This window comes from Ranitomeya imitator, chromosome 8 (assembly GCF_032444005.1).
Source record: "Ranitomeya imitator isolate aRanImi1 chromosome 8, aRanImi1.pri, whole genome shotgun sequence".
NCBI classification, from domain to species: domain Eukaryota; kingdom Metazoa; phylum Chordata; class Amphibia; order Anura; family Dendrobatidae; genus Ranitomeya; species Ranitomeya imitator.
In genome coordinates this window covers 120,812,448-120,831,826 of record NC_091289.1, presented here as the reverse complement: position 1 = coordinate 120,831,826, position 19,379 = coordinate 120,812,448, and the positions used below count along the sequence as shown (strand labels likewise).

General features: G+C 45.2%; 1 protein-coding gene across 1 annotated transcript in view; it reads left to right on the top strand.

Annotated features, from left to right (window-relative positions):
* Nucleotides 1-19,379, top strand: part of LOC138647933 (uncharacterized) — a 231,689-nt gene that overhangs the window by 193,079 nt on the left and 19,231 nt on the right. Inside the window, exons 24-28 of the mRNA XM_069737312.1 lie at nucleotides 4,262-4,519; nucleotides 7,700-7,960; nucleotides 8,095-8,355; nucleotides 12,566-12,826; nucleotides 15,757-16,044. Of these exons, the coding sequence (XP_069593413.1) occupies nucleotides 4,262-4,519; nucleotides 7,700-7,960; nucleotides 8,095-8,355; nucleotides 12,566-12,826; nucleotides 15,757-16,044 (1,329 nt within the window). The remainder of the gene's footprint in view (nucleotides 1-4,261; nucleotides 4,520-7,699; nucleotides 7,961-8,094; nucleotides 8,356-12,565; nucleotides 12,827-15,756; nucleotides 16,045-19,379) is intronic.

The following is a 19,379-nucleotide window of genomic DNA, read 5'->3' as shown; positions in this document are numbered from 1 at the left end:
TATAGCAGCCACACGGTATATAACACTTCCCACGCAGTATTTAGCAGTGTGGGCACCAGATCCCTGTTAAAAAAAATAATTAAAATAAAAAATATTTATATACTCATCCCCTAGCATCCAGCGAAACTCTGGCGATGCGCGCGCGGCTGCCGCCATCTTCCGTTCCCAGGATGCATTGCGAAATTACCCAGATGACTTAGCGAGCGTATCGTCGGACAACGGAAGGTGAGAATAGCAGGGTTTTTTTAAAAATTATTTTTTTTAACAGTACATCTTTTACTATTGATGCTGCATAGTAAAAAAGTTGGGAACACACAGGGTTAATAGCAGCTGTAACGGAGTGCGGTACCCACGGCCCATTACCACTGGCATTAACCCTGTGTGATGACTGGAGGGGATTACAGAGCGGGCGGCGGGCACTGACTGCAGGGGAGTAGGGGAGGGACTAATCAGACTGTGCCCATCGCTGATTGGTCGCGGCAGCCATGACAGGCAGCAGGCGAGACCAATCAGCGACGCGAGATTTCCGTAGCGGAAGTTGCAGACAGAAAGACGGAAGTACCCCTTAGACAATTATATATATATAGATGTTGATGATTATGGCTTACAGCCAATGGAAACCCAAGAGTCGTTATCTCAGTAAATCATTATCTCAGTAAATTAGAATAATTAACAAAAACACCTGCAAAGGCTTCCTAAGCATTTAAAAAGGTCCCTTAGTCTGTTGCAGTAGGCTCCACAATCATGGGGAAGACTGCTGACTTGACAGATATCCAGAAGGTAGTCATTGACACACTCCACAAGGAAAGTAAATTTTGCATTTCATTTGGAAATCAAAAGCCCAGAGTCTGGAGGAAGAGTGGAGAGGCCACAATCCAAGCTGCTTGAGGTCTAGTGTAAAGTTTCCACAATCAGTGATGGTTCGGGGAGCCATGCCATCTGCTGGTGTAGGTCCACTGTGTTTTATCAAGACCAGTCAGCGCAGCCATCTAGCAGGAAATTTTAGAGCACTTCATGCTTCCCTTTGCCGACAAGCTTTAGAGATGGAAATTTAATTCTCCAGCAGGACTTGGCACCGGTCCACACTGCCAAAAGTACCAATACCTGGTTTCAAAACAACAATATAAGTGTGCTTAATTGGCCAGCAAACTCGCCTGACCTAAACCCCATAGAGAATCTATGGGGTATTGTTAAGAGGAAGATGAGAGACACCAGACCCAACAATGCAGATGAGCTGAAGTCTGCTATCAAAGCAACCTGGGCTTCCCTAGCACCTCAGCAGTGCCACAGGCTGATCGCCACCATGCCACCCCACAGTACTGTAATTGATGCAAAAGGAGCCACAACCATGCATTGAGTGCATTTACTGAACATACATTTCAGTAGGAAAACATTTTGGATTTTTAAATAATTTTTCAAGCTGGTGTTATAAAGTATTCTAATTTTCTGAGATAATGACTTTAGAATTTTCATTGGCTGTAAGCCATAATCATGAACATTAACAGAAAAACACATGAAATAGATCAATCTGTTAGTAAAGGCTCTATATATTATGAGTTTCACTTTTTGCATTGAAGAACTTAAATAAATTAACTTTTTGATGATATTCTAATTTTGTAAGAAGCAAATGTATCTATGTATACAATCTACTATATAATTGTCTAAGGGTCACTTCCGTCTTTCTGTCTGTCTGTCTGTAACGGAAATCCCAAGTCGCTGATTGGTCGCGGCCAAATAGCCACGACCAATCAGCGACGGGCACAGTCCGGCGGCAAAATGGCCGCTCCTTAGTCCCCGCAGTCAGTGCCCGCTCCATACTCCCCTCCAGTCAGCGCTCACACAGGGTTAATGGCAGCGTGAACGGACCGTGTTATGCCGCGGTGTAACGCACTCCGTTAACGCTGCTATTAACCCTGTGTGACCAACTTTTAACTATTGATGCTACCTATGCAGCATCAATAGTAAAAAGATCTAATGTTAAAAATAATAAAAAAAATAAAAAACCATTATATACTCACCATCCGTCGGCCCCTCGGATCCAGCCCAGGCCTTTCCCGCTCCTTACAATGCTCCGGTGACCGGTCCATGCATTGCGGTCTCGCGAGATGATGATGTAGCGGTCACTAGCAGGCACTGCAGGGAGGCTTCCCGGCGCCTGCTCTTGAAAGCCACCTCCTGCAGGACTCGGAAGGCCCTCCGTGGCCATTTTGGATCCGGGGACTGCAGGGAGGAGGAGGTAGGAGACCCTCGGAGCAAGGCGATCACATCGCGTTGCTCCGAGGGTCTCAGGGAAGCACGCAGGGAGCCCCCTCCCTGGGCGATGCTTCCCTATGCTGCCGGAACGCTGCGATCATGTTTCATCGCAGTGTCCTGGGGGTTATTGTTCTGGGAGCGGTCCGTGACCGCTCCTGGCACATAGTGCCGAATGTCAGGTGTGATAGTCAGCTGACACCCGGCGGCTATCGGCCGCGCTCCCCCCCGTGAGCGTGGCTGATCGGTGATGACGTACTATCCCGTCACTGGGAATTAAGTTCCAGGTCATCTTGAGCTTCAGCTTGAGAGCCAACTACCAATTAAGTAATCAGGTGATGTGCATCTCTGTAATGAGGAGGGGTGTTGTCTAATGACATCAACACCCTTTATAAGGTGTGCATAATTATTAGGCAACTTCCTTCCCATTGGCAAAATGGGTCAGAAGAGAGATTTGATGGGCTGTGAAAAGTCCAAAATTGTGAGATGTCTTGCAGAGGGATGCAGCAGTGTTGAAATTTCCAAACATTTGAAGAGTGATCACCGACCAATCAAGCTTTTCATGGCAAATAGCCAACAGGGTGGCAAGAAGTGTGTTGGGAAAAAAAGGCGCAAAATAACTGCCCATGAATTGAGGAAAATCAAGCGTGAAGCTGCCAAGGTGCCATTTGCCACCAGTTTTGCCATATTTCTGAGCTGCAACGTTACTGGAATATCAAAAAGCACAAGGTGTGCGATACTCAGTGACATGGCCAAGGTAAGGAAGGCAGAAAAACGACCACCTTTGAACAAGAAACATAAGATAAAACATCAAGACTGGGCCAAGAAATATCTTAAGACTGACTTTTCAATGGTATTATGGACTGATGAAATGAGAGTGACTCTTGATGGGCCAGATGGATGGGCCAGAGGCTGGATCAGTAAAGGGCAGAGAGCTCCACTCCGACTCAGATGCCAGCAAGGTGGAGGTGGGGTACTGGTATGGGCTGGTATCAAAGATGAACTTGTGGGACCTTTTCGGGTTGAGGATGGAGTGAAGCTCAACTCCCAGACCTACTGCCAGTTTCTGGAAGACAACTTCCAGTGGTACAGGAAGAAGTCGGTATCGTTCAATAAAAACATGATTTTCATGCAGGACAATGCTCCATCACATGCCTCCAACTACTCCACAGCGTGGCTGGCCAGTAAAGGTCTCTAAGAAGAAAAAATAATGACATGGCCCCTTGTTCACCTGAGCTGAACCCCATAGAGAACCTGTGGTCCCTCATAAAATGTGAGATCTACAGGGAGGGAAACAGTCCACCTCTCGGAACAGTGTCTGGGAGGCTGTGGTGGCTGCTGCACGTAATGTTGGTCGGAAACAGAGCAAGAAACTGACAGAATCTATGGATGGAAGGCTGTTGAGTGTCATCATAAAGAAAGGTGGTTATATTGGTCACTAATTTGGGGGGGTTTGTTTTTGCATGTTAGAAATTTTTATTTCTAAGTTTTGTGCAGTGATATTGGTTTACCTGGTGAAAATAAACAAGTGAGATGGGAATATATTTGGCTTTCATTAAGTTGCCTAATAATTCTGCACAGTAATAGTTACCTGCACAAACAGATATCCTCCTAAGATAGCCAAATCTAAAAATAACTCACTCCAGCTTCCAAAAATATTAAGCTTTGATATTTCTGAGTCTTTTGGGCTGATTGAGAATATAGTTGTTGATCAATAATAAAAATAATCCTCTAAAATACAACTTGCCTAATAATTCTGCACGCAGTATATATATATATATATATATATATATATATATATATATATATACACTGCGATAGTTACAGTTTATATTATTATTCGTACAGTTACATTCCAGAAGATACTATAATTTTTCTGGCGTTTCTCATATATTTCTGTGACCTACCCAGAATATTACCCACCAGTCCATACACCAGCACATGCACATTTTGCCTTTTCCAAAGTCTTGCCATAAATGCACCAATGGTAATGATTATTTTCTTAATACAGCTCCATGTCAATCAAGAGATATTACTACAAGTGTTCAATGTGAAAACAATGATGCCTTAATATCATGGACAGAGAGCAAAGGAGCCCTCTACTACCTGGCCACACTGTCTGGAAATGGGACGATCTCAGGATGCAATACTACTACTACGCAGTGCTCATACCCGAGTTTACAATGCGGACAGTCCTACAATGTGTCCGTAGTGGCAGTAAACGACGCGTGTGACAGTGTACTCTCTGCTGTAAGCACATTTGAAACAGGTAATTATGATATGATTTGTATTAAAGGCACTTAGCTAATAGTGGGAGAACATTCATCCATAACCACTAGCAGGATACGTTGGGAAAATCTTAGGAGTGGACATAGGCAGAGGAGGGCCCCTGTGTAAGAACATGGGCTCTATGCAGTCCAATAAATCATCAATTCTCCCTTCTTTGGACATAGAAGTGGCCCCCGTACTTCTTGGGTCCTTGTTCGGTTGCACAGGTTGCACCAATGGTATGCCGTCCATGGATTATCTTATTGCTAACAGGACCCTTCCAATAAATATGGATTGCTCTCTCTTAGAGGGGATGTCACATTATGAACATTTATTACAGTTCTCTTGGACATGTAATATGTGTCCGATAGATGCGGCTCCCATGCGATAATGTCCTCGATTGGATATACCTTATATTCTAGAGATAACTGATGCAAAACAGGGAGACCCAAAGGTTACATGTTGGCCCTCCTATCATTTGCCTAATTTACGTATAAATATTTGCCCACAACAAGATGGACATTATAATCATTCATTAACGTTATGATCTTGTGAAATAACTATTCTTTGCAATGTTATTCTCCTTGGATAGGTAATTTTATAAGTAAACTTCCTTCATGACAAATAGCAGGGATTATTTTTCGCCATCACAGGAAAATAATTTGAACTATATTTGCAACATACAGTGGGGCAAAAAAGTATTTAGTCAGTCAGCAATAGTGCAAGTTCCACCACTTAAAAAGATGAGAGGCATCTGTAATTTATATCACAGGTAGACCTCAACTATGGGAGACAAACTGAGAAAAAAAAATCCAGAAAATCACATTGTCTGTTTTTTTATCATTTTTTTTTGCATTTTATGGTGGAAAATAAGTATTTGGTCAGAAACAAACAATCAAGATTTTTGGCTCTCACAGACCTGTAACTTCTTCTTTAAGAGTCTCCTCTTTTCTCCACTCATTACCTGTAGTAATGGCACCTGTTTAAACTTGTTATCAGTATAAAAAGACACCTGTGCACACCCTCAAACAGTCTGACTCCAAACTCCACTATGGTGAAGACCAAAGAGCTGTCAAAGGACACCAGAAACAAAATTGTAGCCCTGCACCAGGCTGGGAAGACTGAATCTGCAATAGCCAACCAGCTTGGAGTGAAGAAATCAACAGTGGGAGCAATAATTAGAAAATGGAACACATACAAGACCACTGATAATCTCCCTCGATCCGGGGCTCCACGCAAAATCCCACCCCGTGGGGTCAGAATTATCACAAGAACGGTGAGCAAAAATCCCAGAACCACGCGGGGGGACCTAGTGAATGAACTGCAGAGAGCTGGGACCAATGTAACAAGGCCTACCATAAGTAACACACTACGCCACCATGGACTCAGATCCTGCAGTGCCAGACGTGTCCCACTGCTTAAGCCAGTACATGTCCGGGCCCATCTGAAGTTTGCTAGAGAGCATTTGGATGATCCAGAGGAGTTTTGGGAGAATGTCCTATGGTCTGATGAAACCAAACTGGAACTGTTTGGTAGAAACACAACTTGTCGTGTTTGGAGGAAAAAGAATACTGAGTTGCATCCATCAAACACCATACCTACTGTAAAGCATGGTGGTGGAAACATCATCCTTTGGGGCTGTTTCACTGCAAAGGGGCCAGGACGACTGATCCGGGTACATGAAAGAATGAATGGGGCCATGTATCGTGAGATTTTGAGTGCAAACCTCCTTCCATCAGCAAGGGCATTGAAGATGAAACGTGGCTGGGTCATTCAACATGACAATGATCCAAAGCACACCGCCAGGGCAACAAAGGAGTGGCTTCGTAAGAAGCATTTCAAGGTCCTGGAGTGGCCTAGCCAGTCTCCAGATCTCAACCCTATAGAAAACCTTTGGAGGGAGTTGAAAGTCCGTGTTGCCAAGCGAAAAGCCAAAAACTTCACTGCTCTAGAGGAGATCTGCATGGAGGAATGGGCCAACATACCAACAACAGTGTGTGGCAACCTTGTGAAGACTTACAGAAAACGTTTGACCTCTGTCATTGCCAACAAAGGATATATTACAAAGTATTGAGATGAAATTTTGTTTCTGACCAAATACTTATTTTCCACCATAATATGCAAATAAAATGTTAAAAAAACAGACAACGTGATTTTCTGGATTTTTTTTTCTCAGTTTGTCTCCCATAGTTGAGGTCTACCTATGATGTAAATTACAGACACCTCTCATCTTTTTAAGTGGTGTAACTTGCACTATTGCTGACTGACTAAATACTTTTTTGCCCCACTGTAATTACGACCTGTTGAATATTTGCAAGTTCAGATGTCAGGGTTGAAAATTTCTCAGCAGTGCAGGTGATTTTCAAACCCCATTGATTTGGTCATGTTGCCCAATTACCCATACTATATATTATTTATCTTTATTTACTTGTATAGTGCCATCATATTTCACTGCTCTGTACAGACACCATTGTCCTCACTGGGACTCGCAATCTAAATTCCCTGTCAGATTGGGAGCAATTCATCAAAGCTTTTTCGCCCGATTTCTGGCACAAAATGCTATGAAAAGTCACAATTTTTTTTGCGCAACATGAGGTTGCACAAAAAATTGCGCTTTTTTGTCTTTTCTCACTATTTTTGCCGCCCAGCTCCAGAAAAGTAGGCAGAGCTGGGGCGCAATGTGGGTGGGATAGGGTGTGGTGACCCCATCTTGTCAAAATCATTACGAGCAGGAACTTAAGTCCTGAGTCATTAAGAGGCGCGACTTCTTAATGAATCCAGAGCGTCTGCGCCAACATGTCCCCTCATCAACACTGGTGAGAAAACTGGGGACTACGTCTTTGGAGTTTTGGAGAAGATCGGAGCACGTGGAGGAAACCCACTGACAACTTCCAAATTTCTAGCAGAGGTTGTCCTTGGTGGGATTTGTAAGGCTACATTGCTAACCACTGAGCCCCCATGTTGCCCGTGTACTATCCCATTATTGCCGCTGGGCCATCATTACATTTAGATGTCATTGAACTGTGAATCGCTGTGCACATTCATTCTTATTACCATTGTCATATTTTATGCACAAGGTCTACTTCAGAAATTTGTATTTATTGGTAGCTATTGTAATATATTGCTATTTTTCATAGCCAAATGGATACAAAAATAAAAAAAAAATGTTATTACTTTCCAGCTCCATGCCAGCCACAGGGGTTGACTGCCGATCTTGACTGTAGCAGCCAAACCGCATCCATCGTCTGGAAAGAGAGCGATGGAGCCCGGATTTACACTCTGATGATTGAAGGCATCAATGGCGATGTGTCTTCATATACCACTACCAGCACCTTCTTCACCTCCAACGTACTAGCTTGTAGCCAGACTTACGGGTTTTCTGTTCTGGCAATTGGTGGAACATGCAACAGCTCGAAAAGTCTTCCAGTTTATGAAAACACAGGTAATTGTCTTCAGTGTTTGTCATGTCTCTGCAGTATTAGTAGGGACAAGATTAAAGATATCACTATTCTGCTATAACATTCTAAATATAACTGGGTACATGCAATTGTGTAATGCTTTTTACTGTTTTCCCAGCTCCTTGCTCTCCACTCAATGTCACTTATAGAAGAAATTGCCCAACTTCAATGGCTTCAGTGACATGGTCCCCAAGTGCTGGAGCTGTGATGTATCATGTAACCGGCACTGACACTGGGGGACTGGAGATCGATTGTCATAGCGCCAACACCAACTGCTCGCTAACGGGTTTAACCTGTGGATTGTCATATAATGTAAAAGTGGAAGCTGTGGGACAGAAGTGCAGTAGTAATTCCAGCTCTTCATTGCTCCTAAAGGCAGGTAAACCCCGCTATTAGGTAATAATTTGTTTCATTAATTGTTTCTTGAGACCATGTAAAAAGCAAAAGGTTAATTTGCCACCTGGGCCACACACAATGGGATAATTCATTGAAGTGTTTTCACTGTAGAACTTGCATAAAACATTGTAATTATGTTCAACTTTTGGCATTTTTATTCCAGTTTGAAGCAGGGGCTCCAAAATCATCAAAACTAGGGAGCCAGTGTGTCAAATTCATCAATAGTGCCAGTGCTTCTTATTCCAGAAGTGCTACTCCAGTCCCTGATTGGAGTAACATATCTAGAGTGGTGCATGGAGAAGTACACAACTAATAGGATGCACGGAAAATGAATACGGGCCAATAAGTTTTAGAGAAGGGCAAACTCACATAACTTATATGTCGTACAACACCGTGAGTATGAGCATTTTGTGACAAGATTATTTAAACTCTGGCTAAATACCACCCTACAATCGCTGTTAAAAAAAGAACTAAAATAAAAAATAGTTATATACTCATGTTCCGGCGGCCCCCGGATCCAGCCCAGGTCTTTAGCAATGCTCTCCCAGTGATGCTTTGCGGCAATAACTCATGATGATATAGCAGTCCCGCGAGACCGCTACGTCATCTGGGGTCATTATCGCAAAGCATTTCTGGGACTGGAGCATCGCGAGGAGCGGGAAAAGCTGCCGGGGACGCCGGAAGGTGAGAATATCATGATTTTTTTAAAGGGAACCTGTCACCCCGAAAATCGCGGGTGAGGTAATCCCACCGGCATCAGGGGCTTATCTGCAGCATTCTGTAATGCTGTAGATAAGCCCCCGATGTTACCTGAAAAAGGAGAAAAAGACGTTATATTATACTCACCCAGGGACGGTCCCGCTGCTGGTCAGGTCGGATGGGCGTCTCCGGTCCGCTGCGGCGCCTCCCATCTTCTTTCCATGACGTCCTCTTCTGATCTTCAGCCACGGCTCCGGCGCAGGCGTACTTTGCTCTGCCCTCTTGAGGGCAGAGGATAGTACTGCAGTGCGCAGGCGCCGGAAAGGTCAGAGGTCCGGCGCCTGCGCACTGCAGTACTTTGTCTGCCCTCAACAGGGCAGAGCAAAGTACGCCTGCGCCGGAGCCGTGGCTGAAGATCAGAAGAGGACGTCATGGAAAGAAGATGGGAGGTGCCGCAGCGGACCGGAGACGCCCATCCGACCTGACCAGCAGCGGGACCGCCCCTGGGTGAGTATAATATAACGTCTTTTTCTCCTTTTTCAGGTAACATCGGGGGCTTATCTACAGCATTACAGAATGCTGCAGATAAGCCCCTGATGCCGGTGGGATTACCTCACCCGCGATTTTTGGGGTGACAGGTTCCCTTTAAATTTTTTATTATTTTAACCCCTTCATGACCGTGGGATTTTTCGTTTTTCCGTGTTCGTTTTTCACTGCCCTCCTTCCCAGAGCCATAACTTTTTTATTTTTCCGTCAATTTTGGCCATGTGAGGGCTTATTTTTTGCGGGACGAGTTGTACTTTTGAATGACATCATTGGTTTTAGCATGTCGTGTACTAGAAAACGGGAAAAAAATTCCAAGGGCGGTGAAATTGCAAAAAAAGTGCAGTCCCACACTTGTTTTTTGTTTGGCTTTTTTGCTAGGTTCACTAAATGCTAAAACTGACTTGACATTATGATTCTCCAGGTCAGTACGAGTTCGTAGACACCTAACATGACTAGGTTATTTTTTATCTAAGTGGTGAAAAAAAATTCCAAACTTTGCTAAAGAAAAAAAAAATTGCGCCATTTTCCGATACTCGTAGCGTCTCCATTTTTCGTGATCTGGGGTCGGTTGAGGGCTTATTTTTTGCGTGCCGAGATGACGTTTTTAATTATAGCATTTCGGTGCAGATAAGTTCTTTTGATCGCCCGTTATTGCATTTTAATGCAATGTCACGGCGACCAAAAAACGTAATTCTGGTGTTTCAAATTTTTTTCCCGCTACGCTGTTTAGCGATCAGGTTAATGCTTTTTTTTAATTGATAGATCGGGCGATTCTGAGCGCGGTGATACCAAATATGTGTAGATTTGATATTTTTTTTATTGATTTATTTTGATTGGGGCGAAAGGGGGGTGATTTAAACTTTTATATTTTTTTTATTTTTTTAACATTTTTTTCAACTTTTTTTTTTACTTTTGCCATGCTTCAATAGCCTCCATGGGAGGCTAGAAGCAGGCACAACTCGATCGCCTCTGCTACATAGCAGCGATCTGCTGATCGCTGCTATGTAGCAGAAATGGAGGTGTGCTGTGAGCGCTGACCACAGAGTGGCGCTCACAGCCACCGGCGATCAGTAACCATAGAGGTCTCAAGGACCTCTATGGTTACAATGGAGACGCATCGCCGACCCCCGATCATGTGACGGGGGTCGGCGATGATGTCATTTCCGGCCGGAAGCGGTAGTTAAATGCCGCTGTCTGCGTTTGACAGCGGCATTTAACTAGTTAATAGGTGCGGGCAGATCGCGATTCTGCCCGCACCTATTACGGGCACATGTCAGCTGTTCAAAAGAGCTGACATGTCCCGGCTTTGGTGCGGGCTCACCGCGGAGCCCTGCATCAAAGCAGGGGATCTGACCTTGGACGTACTATCCCGTCCAAGGTCAGAAAGGGGTTAACATTTTATGTTTATACTATTGATGCTGCAAAAGCAGCATCAATAGTAAAAAGTTGGTCACACTTGTCAAAAGCGGTGACGGACCCGGAAATGCTGCAGGCAGCGTTTCCAGGTCCGTCATAGAATGACGGCACATCGCTAGCGCATGCCCAGTATGGCATGCATTGGCAATGCGCCCAGTAACAGGGTTAATGGCAGCGTTAACGGACTGTGTTACACCGCGTTTCATTTTTCTACTGTCCTACCTAAAGGCCCCTTCACATTAAGCGACGCTGCAGCGATACCGACAACGATCCGGATCGCTGCAGCGTCGCTGTTTGGTCGCTGGAGAGCTGTTACACAGACAGCTCTCCAGCGACCAACGATGCCGGTAACCAGGGTAAACATCGGGTAACTAAGCGCAGGGCCGCGCTTAGTAACCCGATGTTTACCCTGGTTACCATCCTAAAAGTAAAAAAAACAGACACTACATACTTACCTACCGCTGTCTGTCCCCGGCGCTCTGCTTCTCTGCACTCCTCCTGCACTGGCTGTGAGCACAGCGGCCGGAAATCAGAGCGGTGACGTCACCGCTCTGCTTTCCGGCTGACCGACGCTCACAGCCAGTACAGGAGGAGTGCAGAGAAGCAGAGCGCCGGGGACAGACAGCTGTAGGTAAGTATGTAGTGTTTGTTTTTTTTTACTTTTACGCTGGTAACCAGGGTAAACATCGGGTTACTAAGCGCGGCCCTGCGCTTAGTTACCCGATGTTTACCCTGGTTACCAGCGAAGACATCGCTGGATCGGTGTCACACACGCCGATCCAGTGATGTCTGCAGGGAGTCCAGCGACGAAATAAAGTTCTGGACTTTCCTCAGCGACCAACGATCTCCCAGCAGGGGCCTGATCGTTGGTCGTTGTCACACATAGCGATTTCCTTAACGATATCGTTGCAACGTCACCAAAAGCAACGATATCGTTAACGATATCGTTATGTGTGAAGGTACCTTTAGTGCTGTGTGCCATATTGTTTCCCAATCCATGGGGTACATACACACATGTGTAGCTTTATCAAGACCCTAAAAACGACACTTCTGACCATGATCGGCACAGCACGGTCCTCGTTCCCTGCTGTGATTTGATGGGACGTGCGGTGCATGTGCAGAAGATTCAGCCTTTTGTTTCAAAACTTGTGAGCGCAATTAGTTTATCCAGCCCCTGTACACAATTTCACTGGTGACATCCCGCATATAGGGGTGAAGGTGTGGGGTGGATTATAAAAAGAGACCCATGGGAAATAAACTTGGAGGCGGCCATCAATGTGGTCCTCGTGAATCCTACACATTTACTTGACCTCTGAATATTGGAGTCCACATTGGAGATAAAGTTGCGGGAGATTTTCTGTAACACCTTGCTCTCTGTTTTCTCTTACAAGCGATGTCACACACATACCTCTAGTGTTATTTTCTAACTGCATCTTTTCCTGTTCCAGTCTGAGATGACTTCTCTGTGTGATCTTTGGTTTATCGCTCTGATAAGCAGTGATTATCTCCTGATGATTTTATCATTTTTGTAGCCCCGTGTCTACCAAACAATACTGCTGTGCACATAAACTGTGAGAACGACTCTGCCGTGTTATCATGGGAGGCAAGCAGAGGTGCATTGGACTATGCTGCCATGGTGAAACATGGTGAGGACGTGGTGTACTCCTGTGACACCGAAAATACAAGCTGCATTGTGTCAGACCTAACCTGTGGGGCATCCTACTCCTTCTCTGTGTTGGCTAAGGATATGGAATGTAACAGCTCATATACTACAGACATTGGCTTTGGTGCCGGTAAGTTATATATTACTTCATTATTCCCTTAAAGAGGAAAATGCACAAAAAATATCCCAGCTGTTTCCTTACATCTCTATTCTTTGACCTACTTTATATATTTCTGTTTTAATTGTGATATGAGACAAAGATCTTCTCTGTGTGTGACATCAGCTCAGTGACGTCCTCCTACCTGTCTTGTGTCTGGCGGTTACACAACTGGCTACAGCTGAACTCTCTGCCCTAAATACAGCAGCACAAAAGATTGCTAAGCTCCACCCCATTGTTAAGTCCTGTCTGCTGAAAGTGTCTAAAATAGACCAGATCAGCATGAAATTCACCCATGTTCTCTGCAGCATTTCTATAAGGTGGTTTGTTTCAGAATCACACGGAGAGTCATGCCAACTGATGCAGTGAGGATACTTCAATCTATAACTATTTCTTCTTTACCTTTTATCATTCATTTCTAGATTTTTGTTCCTTTAATGGCAGCACTTGCTTCAATATTTTGGGCATCCGATCTTGCAGGCGATCCTCAGGAGATGCAATAATTGTGCTACCTGAAGGTGATGCCACTGACGTTATCTTTGGTGTCCTGGAACCAGAACTGTTGGGTTAACGTGATGCCTATTGGTCCTTCTTCATGACCTAACTGGCTCCTTGAAGCCAAGTGGCACATGCTGCCATGCTAATCTGCAGCACTTCTCCATACAATACCTGTGAATAGGGTCTTTGTTGATTATTTGACCTGTAACTTTACAGTAAAATAGTTATTCAGATGTGTGAGCAATAACCATCTTTCTAAATTAATTTCACTACCGATCTTACGGTACTCTGAATAGCAGCAGAAACTGGCTGCGATGTCCATTGGGAAAGCAAGTGCTGTATAGTCACATCACATTATACAGTACAGACCAAAAGTTTGGACACACCTTCTCATTTAAAGATTTTTCTGTATTGTCGTGACTATGAGGCTGCCGTCACACTATCAGTATTTGGTCAGTATTTTACATCAGTATTTGTAAGCCAAAACCAGGAGTGGGTGATAAATGCAGAAGTGGTGCATATGTTTCTATTATACTTTTCCTCTAATTGTTCCACTCCTGGTTTTGGCTTACCAATAGTGATGTAAAATACTGACCAAATACTGATAGTGTGACAGCAGCCTGAAAATTATAAATTCACACTAAAGGCATCAAAACTATGAATTAACACATGTGGAATTATATACTTAACAAAAAAAGTGTGAAACAACTGAAATTATGTCTTATATTCTAGGTTCTTCAAAGTAGCCACCTTTTGCTTTGATGACTGCTTTGCACACTCTTGGCATTCTCTTGATGGGCTTCAAGAGGTAGTCACCGGGAATGGTTTTCACTTCACAGGTGTGCCCTGTCAAGTTTAATAAGTGTGATTTATTGCCTTATAAATGGGGTTGAGACCATCAGTTGTGTTGTGCAGAAGTCTGGTGGATACACAGCTGATAGTCCTACTGAATAGACTGTTAGAATTTGTATTATGGCAAGAAAAAAGCAGCTAAGTAAAGAAAAATGAGTGGCCATCATTACTTTAAGAAACGAAGCTCAGTCAGTCCGAAAAATTGGGAAAACTTTGAAAGTGTCCCCAAGTGCAGTGGCCTAAACCATCAAGCGCTACAAAGAAACTGGCTCACAGGAGGACCGCCCCAGGAAAGGAAGACCAAGAGTCACCTCTGCTTCTGAGGATAAGTTTATCCGAGTCACCAGCCTCAGAAATCGCAGGTTAACAGCAGCTCAGATTAGAGATCAGGTCAATGCCACACAGAGTTCTAGCAGCAGACACATCTCTACAACAACTGTTAAGAGGAGACTTTGTGCAGCAGGCCTTCATGGTAAAATAGCTGCTAGGAAACCACTACTAAGGACAGGCAACAAGCAGAAGAGACTTGTTTGGGCTAAAGGACACAAGGAATGGACATTAGACCAGTGGAAATCTGTGCTTTGGTCTGAGGAGTCCAAATTTGAGATCTGTGGTTCCAACCACCGTGTCTTTGTACGACGCAGAAAAGGTGAACGGATGGACTCTACATGCCTGGTTCCCACCGTGAAGCATGGAGGAGGAGGTGTGATGGTGTGGGGGTGCTTTGCTGGTGACACTGTTGGGGATTTATTCAAAATTGAAGGCATACTGAACCAGCATGGCAACTACAGCATGTTGCAGCGACATGCTATCCCATCCGGTTTGCGTTTAGTTAGACCATCATTTATTTTTCAACAGGACAATGACCCCAAACACACCTCCAGGCTGTGTAAGGGCTATTTGACCAAGAAGAACAGTGATGGGGTGCTACGCCAGATGACCTGGCCTCCACAGTCACCAGACCTGAACCCAATCGAGATGGTTTGGGGTGAGCTGGACTGCAGAGTGAAGGCAAAAGGGCCAACAAGTGCTAAGCATCTCTGAGAACTCCTTCACTGTTGGAAGACCATTCCCGGTGACTACCTCTTGAAGCTCATCAAGAAAATGCCAAGAGAGTGCAAAGCAGTCATCAAAGCAAAAGGTGGCTACTTTGAAGAACCTAGAATATAAGACATATTTTTATTTGTTTCACACTTTTTTGTTAAGTATATAATTCCACATGTGTTAATTCATAGTTTTGATGCATTCAGTGTGAATTTACAATTATCATAGTCATGAAAACACAGAAAAACCTTTAAATGAGAAGGTGTGTCCAAACTTTTGGTCTGTACTGTACATCACTGACTTCTGGAAATGGAAGCTGATATATATCCATTATATTATATATAACAAGACACATTGCAAAGTTTATCTGCTTTTCTTAGCAAAATTGTTATAGAAATATTATATATATTATTCTAGGTGCACCATAAGTATTATTTACCAATTATTCAGTAGAATCCCCCTTTATTAACATGCTACCATTTATTTTTCTTTCTATTATTTGTCTATAGTCCCTTGTTCTCCAAGTGAAGTGGAGACGTCTATATATCATGGTGGTGTAAAACCTCAGGAAGTGGAGATAACCTGGAATGGGAGTCACTGTGGCTCTGATTACATGGCCACAATCCAAGGACAAATTGGAACGGATCCAGAATCTGCCTTTGTTCTCAATTCTTACTGGACATCATACATGGACTTTTACATCCCTGTGCCATGTAGTTCAATGTATAATGTTACAGTAACTGCTCGAAACCCGTCAGGATCCAGCGATCCAAGCAGTCCCATGGTAGGCTACACAGGTCTGTATGGCGGGGTGTACGTGAGCTTACATGTTTCATTTATCATACCTCCCAACTTTTGAAGCTGTGAAAGAGGGACAAAGTTAGCGGCGCGCAACGCGCGCGCGGCAAATTTTAGGCCGCGCCTCTGACCACACCCATTCACTAGTCACACCCATATCCACGTCTCAACCACACCCATTTAGCACTGCTGATCACACTGTTCATAAAGAATAATTATAAAGAAAAAAATATGGCTACACAGTGCTCCATACTGTATAATGGCCCCACATGATGCTCCATACTGTATAATGGCCGCACATGATGCTCAATACTGTATAATGGCCACACATGATGCTCAATACTGTATAACGGCCACACAGTGCTCCATACTGTATAATGGCCACACATGATGCTCAATACTGTATAATGGCCACACATGATGCTCAATACTGTATAATGGCCCCACATGATGCTCCATACTGTATAATGGCCGCACATGATGCTCAATACTGTATAATGGCCACACATGATGCTCAATACTGTATAACGGCCACACAGTGCTCCATACTGTATAATGGCCACACATGATGCTCAATACTGTATAATGGCCACACATGATGCTCAATACTGTATAATGGCCACACATGATGCTCCATACTGTATAACGGCCACACATGATGCTACATACTGTATAACGGCCACACATGATGCTTCATACTGTATAATGGCCCCACATGATGCTCCATACTGTATAATGGCCCCACATGATGCTCAATACTGTATAATAGCCGCACATGATGCTCCATACTGTATAATGGCCCCACATGATGCTCAATACTGTATAACGGCACACATGATGCTACATACTGTATAACGGCCACACATGATGCTCCATACTGTATAATAGCCACATATGATGCTCCATACTGTATAATGGCCACACATGATGCTCCATACTGTATAACGGCCACACATGATGCTCCATACTGTATAACGGCCACACATGATGCTCCATACTGTATAACGGCCCCACATGATGCTCCATACTGTATAATGGCCCCACATGATGCTCAATACTGTATAATGGCCACACATGATGCTCCATACTGTATAATGACCCCACATGATGCTCAATTCTGTATAACAGCCGCACATGATGCTCCATACTGTATATTGGCCGCACATGATACTTTGTACCGTATAATGGCCACACAGCTACTCCTACACACGCGGCTGCGCTCCGTACACTTTGCATACACGGCTCCGCTCCATACACACGGCTCCACTCCATACATCTCAAACACACACGGCTCCGTTCCGTTCACCTCGTACACATTCAGCTCCGCTCCATACATCTCATACACACACGGCTCCGCTCCATACATCTCGTACACACGGCACTACGTACACCTTATACACACACCGCTCCGCTCCATACATATTGCAGAAGCTACTCCGCTCCGTATACCTTGCACACACACGGCTCCGCTGCCTACACCTCATACACATACGGCTCCTCTCCATACATCTCATACACACACGGCTCCGCTCTATACACATTGCACACACTGCTCCGCTCCGTATACCTTGCACACACATGGCTCTGCTCCGCACACCTCGTACACACGTGGCTCTGCTCTGTACACCTCGTACACACGTGGCTCCACTCCATACACCTTTCACACTCTGCTCTCATCCGAACACCTCTTACACGACTCCGCTCCGTACACCTCGTACACACGCGGCTGTGCTCCGTACACCTCGTACACACGACTCCGCTCCGTACACCTTTCACATGCTGCTCCGCTCCGTACACCTTGTACACACGCGGCTATGCTCCGTACACCTCGTACACATGGCTCCGTACACCTCTTACACACGACTCCGCTCCGTACACCTTTCACACGCTGCTCCGCTCCGCACACCTCGTACACACGCGGCTATGCTCCGTACACCTCGTACACACGCGGCTGTGCTCCGTACACCTCGTAACACACGCGGCTGTGCTCCATACACCTCTTACACACGACTCCGCTCCGTACACCTTTCACATGCTGCTCCGCTCCGTACACCCGCGGCTGTGCTCCGTACACCTCGTACACACGCGGCTGTGCTCCGTACACACGCGGCTGTGCTCCGTACACCTCGTACACACGACTCCGCTCCGTACACCTTTTACATGCTGCTCCGCTCCGTACACACGTGGCTCTGCTCCGTACACCTCGTACACACGCGGCTGTGCTCCGTACACCTCGTACACACGCGGCTGTGCTCCGTACACCTCGTACACACGCGGCTGTGCTCCGTACACCTTGTACACACGCGGCTGTGCTCCGTACACCTCGTACACACGCGGCTGCGCTCCGTACACCTCATGCACACGGCTCCGTACACCTCGTACGCACGCGGCTGCGCTCCGTACACCTCATACACACGGCTCCGTACACCTCGTACACACGCGGCTGCGCTCCGTACACCTCATGCACACGGCTCCGTACACCTCGTACACACGCGGCTGCGCTCCGTACACCTCGTACACACGCGGCTGCGCTCCGTACACCTCATGCACATGGCTCCGTACACCCCTTACACACACGGCTCTTCTACATCCACCCTGTAAACACCTCCTGACCTCACACATACGCTGCCTTACCCTCCTCCGGCGCCATGGCAACCAGCAAAGTCCTGTACACGGAGGTCCTCCTCCCGATCATGTGACCCCTGACTCCTCCCATCCTGTGACCTCATCACAGGTCCTGTGCACAGAGCAGCCATTATGTGCTGCTGTGCTGGCCGGGTGCAGGGAGCTCTCAGCTGACCGACCGGGATTTATGGTGCCTATCATTGAGCAAATAAATGTACAATAATCCCCTGAAAATACTATTTACCTGTATGTATGGAAAGTTACACTTAATTGTGCATTTTACGGAGCTGTCTTTCTAAAATCTGCAGACCACTGATCCACCCAATAAACCTTTTTGGGTCTGGTAAATGACAACGTGGCACTGTGATTTTAGAAGGTTGGGTCCCTGTCCCACACTGCTGCTAGGGATATAGACACATGAAGAGGTATTTCAAGATGGATATTCTTTATTTAAAAAAACATGGCTGATTTCTCCAAAAACAATGTAGCTGTCTGCAGGTTGTCTGTAGTTGCATCATAGCCCCATCCACTAGACTAAAGCTGAGCTGCAATTACATATACAACCTTCAGACAGGTGTGGCGCTATTTCTGTATAACGGCATCAGGTTCAATATGGCCTTTTATAAAGGGAGTCTGTCAGTACAAAATGACTGTTCAAGCCAAGCACAGGTGCTCAGTCCAAGCAGTGCAGTGCACCTTCCCACATACC